The sequence below is a fragment of the Quercus suber genome, unplaced genomic scaffold (assembly GCF_002906115.3).
Source record: "Quercus suber isolate HL8 unplaced genomic scaffold, Cork oak 2.0 scaffold_390, whole genome shotgun sequence".
Lineage (NCBI taxonomy): Eukaryota > Viridiplantae > Streptophyta > Magnoliopsida > Fagales > Fagaceae > Quercus > Quercus suber.
Window position 1 is genome coordinate 247,425 of NW_027069842.1, and position 6,833 is coordinate 254,257.

Sequence of the window (6,833 nt, forward strand, 5' to 3'; positions counted from 1 at the left end):
AGGACAAGAATGCACATATTTTAGACTTTTAGCATTGATGGCTAATCTACCATTATAATTCTTTAAGTAAATTCTAACAGCTAAACCTAAAATCTAATTATACCAAACACCTTTCTAAACACAGGACTCATTCATAGAGCAATAAAATCGGATCCGATTATACCACACATGCAAATGGTTTCTCCACAAAAGATAAATTAATAAAAATCTACAGCCAACTAAAGTTTGTGTGTGCTTGCGCGCATGTGTTAGAATAACTAAAATTTTGTTTTTAATAATTCTATAATTAGATAAAAAGAATTTGATTTAAACCATGAACGTTTAATTTGAAAACATCAAAAAGTCTTAGTTGAGCTTATGGCTCTTGGCCAAAATAACCAACTATCATAAGAGATAAGCAATAGCAATTTCTTGTGATTGTACTGGGTAAGGCTAGTTTGGGCTATAGAAGAAAAGGACGTATTAATGAGAAAAGCTCAGCTTAATGAGCCCAACTTAACGAGAAATGGCAACAAAGTAAGGATCTTGTTGGGCCTAAGCAAAAGCTCAAACAAACTAAGACACCAACTGAAACCAATAATCAAGCTTGATAATTACCAGAGCAAGCTCCAATCTATCTTGATTGAATTTTTTCCTTTGAATTGTATTCCATCATAATCTCCTTTCTGGACTAGGTCATCCAAACTGCTTTTCTACAAGGAAACTTTCTTGGTTTCTTTACTCTTCCTTGTTAATGCATTATGCAATAGTACTACAAATGCTTCATGTTGCCCTTTTCTTTCCCCTTCCATGAGATTGGCAAAAAACATAATATAACCTGAAGAGGTGCATTGTAGCTAAAATGAAACAAGTAAGCTAATTTACAAGGATGGATAATTTTAGTGTTGAAATATCAGAGCAATATTTTTAATAATAGTAATACTAAAGAAGAAGAAGGTGGATTTCATTTCTATTAAATGCTTTAGCTTGCTTTACAAAGGTAAATTTGACTCTATGAACTACTTTTTTCCTTTCTGTTTTTTCTTTTTCTTTCTTTTTTTGTTTGTTTTGGGTTTTTGCTGCTTTTTTTTTTGGGTATGAACTATGAAAAACCCAAAAAGGAACACAATAAAGAAAAGGAAGGGGAAGGGGATCCATATTGATCTGAATCGAAATGGAATCTCTTTAGAGGATCCATTTACAAATCATTACTACAATTCTCCATTCTCCATTCCTGCTAAAAGGTGTCCAGCCGCTATGGACAAGCAAAACGCGCATTAAACCTCAACATAATTGGGGCTCTGCAAGCAGGGCAGTCTATCATCCCTTTTTTCTCATGGAGCTCATTGCATTTTGCACAGAGAAGCTGGTGTGCACATGGAAGGAAAATCACTGTCTTTTCCTCTGATAGACACATGGCACACTCCCGCTCCAGTTTTAAGCCTTGAGGATTCTGGTTGCGCTGCATAGCTTGGACACCTGAGCTGCCTGTTGAGGAGGAACTTGCTTCAGTGCCACTTCGAAGTGCTGCAATTGCAGAAGAGTCAGCCTCCATTTTCATTTGGGAAAGCTTCTGCTCAAGCTTTTTAATTTCTTCTTTATATTTCTGCACTTCACTTTCTGCTTTCTGTTTGATCATTTCCTCCTCTGCTTTTGCTTGAGCTTCAAGTCGTTCCCTTTCCTGTCTTATGGAGGCAGCCTGTGCAAGTAGGTTTTCCTTCTCCATCCTCTCTTGTTTCCATCGGGCCTGCAATATTATTAACTACTACTAGTGAAGAAGTTCCAGGCAATTAAAACCATAAAAATCATTTGTCTACAACATAGACACATTAGCACATGAAAAGAAAGCACAGAAGTTTCCAGATCTTCTCTATAATTTGAATAGTTAAAAAATGGCTTTATGAAATTAAATGGTAAGGATGGCTTAGGGATGGCATACAATGGAGCTTTTACATGCATAGTGAGCCAAGCCCACGTCAAAATGCAATCTGGCTGACTAATTTTACTAACTTCAACACTGATTTATTTGGAGTTTTCTTCCTTCCCTTCTTTAAACATTGGGGCCACATAAACCAATCAAGTTGATTCGATGACAAAGAGAACTCCTGATGTGTTAACAATAGCATAATGCAATGCTTGGTCATACAGTTACTGTAGTGTAAGTCTTGCAATAGGAACTGCAGGGAATTTTGCAGATGTATTTTGCTGGAAAGCAACAAAGGTTATGAAGTGTTTATAGTATGTGTCGTGTGTTCTCTTGGTGCCTTTCAATTCTATGACCTACCTAGTATGTTTGAAAGAGACAAAGTGTGACTTGGTGCCAATGTAAGGCAAATATTATTGAGTATAAAATAACCATATTTGCATGTGATATCCATGAGTTCACCACTGCCGTAATACACACACACACACACACACACACATAACAGATAAATAGTACGTGAGCAAACCTCAGTTTTGTTGTAGAGATTCTTAGCCTTGCCCGATTCCTTTTGCAACTCAGCTACCATTTCCTTCTTTGTCCCAAGCTCTTCCTGCAATGCTGCCTTTTGCCCCTCCAATGACTGGACCTTTTTCAGAGTCGCCTGCTCCCTCTCCACTGTTTCTTGATAACTTGCAGCTGACTCTGAAGCCCGTAATTTTGCAGCCTCTAACTCCTCCTTCAGCACTGAATTTTGCACCTCAAGCCTGCGAAGAGTAGAGTCTGCTATCTCAACCTCAGCAGTGGCATTACCCAAGGCATTTTCCATCTCAGACAGCCTCTTAGTTGTGTTCTCCTCTAAGATTTTCTTCTCCTTTTTCTTTTCTTCAGCTTCTTCCTTCTCTAGTCTCAATGCTTTAAGCTCAGCCTGATCCTTGCCAAGCCTATGAGCAGCCTGCATAACCTTCTGATTGGCCCATTCAGTCCAACATTGCAGCTCATCCTGTAGTTCTTGCAGCCGTGGAACCAGTTTCAAAACCAGTTCATCCTTCTCATCTTGCGGTACATACTTTCCCAAAGACTTGTCATATGGAATTCCGGCATAGTAATCAGGAATCTGAGGAGCCTTAGGGGTGTTCACCTGGGCCTTTGGGTTGGATTTCATCTCAGCTGTAGACGATGTAGATGTGGGAGCATTTTCTGTTGCAGGTAAAGTAGATGGAATCTTGCTAACAGGAAGACTTCCATCTGCTAAAGGGACTTCAGCTCCAACTTCTGTACCTCTCTTTGAGACAACATTTTTCATCTGTACACCAGCAAGTTCAGATGGTGGTTTCAGTCTTTTTTCCAAAACAAAACCACCAAAGCTAGAGTGTTTCCCAGGTCTAAAACTCCCTTTTGACCCACAAGTCTTGTAACTTTTATCCATATGAATGCACTTGTGCCGAAGTGCTGCAAGTTCTTTCTTTGTCCGCCCCTTGCGACCAGCTCCTGATTTTTCTTCACAGGTACAACTTTGTTCAGTAGGCTGGACACATTCTTCAGTGGTACCAAAGGATTTCTCTACAGTGAATGACAATGAAACTGTACTCTCTTTTTCCGAAGCTACCCTTTCCGAAGCCAGATCTTTAGGGTTGGGTAAATTCGAGAAACTTCCAAATTTGACTGTTTTAGGCAGAGGATTTTGAGCATTAAGGAGTGAAGGCTTCGGGAAATTTGGTTCTTTGGGATTTGGGAGGGTGGTTCCAGAGCTTTTTGCCTCGGATTTGAATTGGGGAATAAAGGAACTAGAGGAGCTCTCTCCTGAAACATCTTTACGACCAGAACCACTAAAAGGATCTCCTTCTAGTGCAATAGCCTGTGGAACGTTCAAGTCACACATCAACAATAACCACATTGCTTCCACCGCAGATAAGGATGGCCTAACCTCCCTAAGCACACCGACTATTTCCAACATTGTGTACTCAACCAGCTGCTGTAAGTCATCAAACATGTTGTCTCTTGAAGCACCATTATCTTTCCCTTGCTCCAAAAAATAGAGAGTATCTTTCACGATATTCATCACAGGGTCTTTACCTTCAAAATAAAGGCCACCCCTCGAAACGACCTTTTCAGCAACCTCCTCACTATACCCGAGTTCAACAAGCTTCTCTATTGCATTTTGGAAAACATCTTGCAAGTTAGACAACAAAATTTTTTCAAGCTGACATGCAAGAGGATCATCCTCCCAGTCAAAAGGATCAGAGGCTTCCGTTTCTGGTCCCTCTTTAGGCTGATCCAACCCTGCCTCCAATTTGACTTCACATGGAGAGCTTTGAGATATCTTGGGAGAGAACTCATACCTAGGGAACTCAGTCAAGGACAGGGGGGCATTAACCGGGTTCCCTATAGAAGGATCTCCTAATTTTCTCTTGTTTTTTCCTTTATCCTTGGGTGAGACAGATACAGACCCTTTCTTACTAACTTTCTTCCTACCAATATCAGTAACTTCATCCATTTCTTGAACAACAAGAGTCAAGTCACCAGTTGAATCTACAGACATAAAGCCTATATATTCCAAAAAATCAAAAAGAACAAAATTAAAGAATACACATATAGAAATTTTGTTTAAATTACAAAGGAGCAGCAAAATTCTCAAACAATCCACTGAAAAATTAGCGAATATCGAGCCTGTGTATTCAGTACAATGCAAATCAAACTCTTCAATTCAGTAATGCTCAATTCCCAACAAAAAGATAATCAAATAACAAGAATGTCAAGAATAACAAGAACAGCAAGAATAACAAGAAAAAAAACCATACCTTTGTTACTGAGTGAGAGCAAATGGGCAAAAGAAGCTGTCTCCTGTATCAAAGAACTCAAACTGATCAAAACAAGACCTATCCAGAAACCAAGAACTCAAAAAGATACTGAGTCTGAACAAACCACAAGGCTAGATGACAAAACTCAAGCACAAACAGGTTCTGAGCACAACCGGGCTATATAGAACAGCAAGTAACGCATGCACCCAGATAACACCAAATACCATAACACCACCAAACACCCATTATACAAAAGGCAACCAAGAGCCATCAAAATTCAATGCCCAGCTCGAAAACCCACCAAAATCTATCCTAACAATCACAACAAAATTTGAATATAGAGCCCAAAAAAACAAACAAACAAGAACCCAATAGAGTAAAATACACAAATTTTCATACCCTTTAAGAATGTAACGTATAAGCTTAAACGCTGAGGTTCAATATGACACCAATAACAAAAGCACTGGCACGTTACTTACATGGAGAAACTAAGCGGCATTGGGCACCATTTGATTTGCCATATCAAAGCAAATATGCAAAGCTTTTGTTTTTTCACTACCAACTGTGCGAGTGTGTCACACTGTCACTGTTGTTTCTTTCATTCAGAATGGTTTGGTTTATATATATATATATGTATATGTGGCCCAATTCAGATTATATGGTAGGCCCTAACCGTGTCTAGGCCCACCATGCAGCCATGTGTATGGCATTGACTCAAAAATGAGTAATGAACCTTCTATTTTTTTTTTTGTAAGCATTAATGATAATGAACCTTCTCAGATTATGTTTTTGATTACAAAGATGTGAAATTTAATCACTTTCCAAAATTAAATTTTGTGTGAAATTTTACTCATTAAATTCCTTTTAAAGAAAATAAATGCTCATTAAATTCCTTATATAATATTTGTAAGGACACGTTTTACAACTCAAGCCCAAAAAGTATGAGGTATTGGCCCAATGAGCTCAGTACAATAAATTTGTAGAAAGTGGGTTGGAGAACTGGGTTCTAATGAATTAAACAAAGGCTAGTATGGATTAGACGGAAAATTTAAATGAAACAACAGACACAAATATGAATAAGTTCACAGTCCGAGAAGACTAACATTCCTATAAACCGTGTGAGATTGAGTATAAATGTTATTTAGATCATTCCAGTGTTCCATCTAATCCATACTAGCTATTATTCAATTCATTAGAACCCAGTTCTCTAACATACTCTCTACAAATTTATTGTACTAGGCTTATTGGGCCAATACCCCATACCTTTTGGGATTGGACTGTAAAACGTGTCCTTATAGTATTTATTTAAAGTAATTTTTTAATAAATATGTGAGGAATTTAATGAGAATTTATTTTCTTTCAAAGGAATTTAATGGGTAAAATTTTCACATCTTCAATTAAAATGTAATCTTAGAAAGTGAGAAAATTTCACATCTTTGTAGTCAAAAACATAATCTGAGAAGGTTAGGGCCTACCATATAAGCTGAATTAATGGGCCATTAAAAAAAAAGTACTTTAATAAATATATAAGGATTTTAATGAGTTTTTTTTTTAAAGGAATTTTAAAAATAAATAAATACTCATTAAATTCCTTATGTGTTTATTAAAGTACTTTTATATCTACTCACATTTTACATACCAATAATCATTTACCACATCAACAATTTGTAAAATATTTTATAAAATAGTTTGTTTTTATAGTATTTTTCTTATATAAGCATAGACTTCACTCATGGGTCCGACACATGGGATGCAAGTCTTATAGTGCACCAATTTTGTGAAATAATTCCTTCTTATGTAGATGGCAATGAGTGGGATTGAATGTATTATCCTACTTGATTATATTCTAATAAAATGGGTTTGAGATTTTATTTTTCATTTTTTTTTTAAAGGAACAAGATGAGCCTAGGTTCTTTTAAAAAAAATAATAAGATTGTGTCATACCATGAATACCTTAATCCAACCTAATTATATATTTAAATTATATATTTTATAATTAAGTCCTTCAAAGAATACAACAAACATTCACAATATTTCCAAATCAACATACTACCTCATACTTAGAGACATTTACAACTCTACCCTAGCGTTATTGTGAATTTTTTCTATCTAAATAGAATGATTAACAAAAA

The 6,833-nt window shown here is 36.7% G+C and overlaps 1 protein-coding gene across 1 annotated transcript; it reads right to left on the reverse strand.

Annotated features, from left to right (window-relative positions):
* Nucleotides 1–922: 922 nt before the first annotated feature.
* LOC112001526 (putative E3 ubiquitin-protein ligase RF298) lies at nt 923–5,290 on the reverse strand. Its single transcript, XM_024033704.2, has 4 exons — nt 5,181–5,290; nt 4,702–4,744; nt 2,430–4,447; nt 923–1,726 (listed from the first exon to the last, which is right to left on the reverse strand). Exons 3-4 carry the CDS (start codon nt 4,440–4,442, stop codon nt 1,235–1,237), a joined length of 2,505 nt encoding a protein of 834 aa, XP_023889472.1. The 5' UTR covers nt 4,443–4,447; nt 4,702–4,744; nt 5,181–5,290; the 3' UTR covers nt 923–1,234.
* Nucleotides 5,291–6,833: the final 1,543 nt, after the last annotated feature.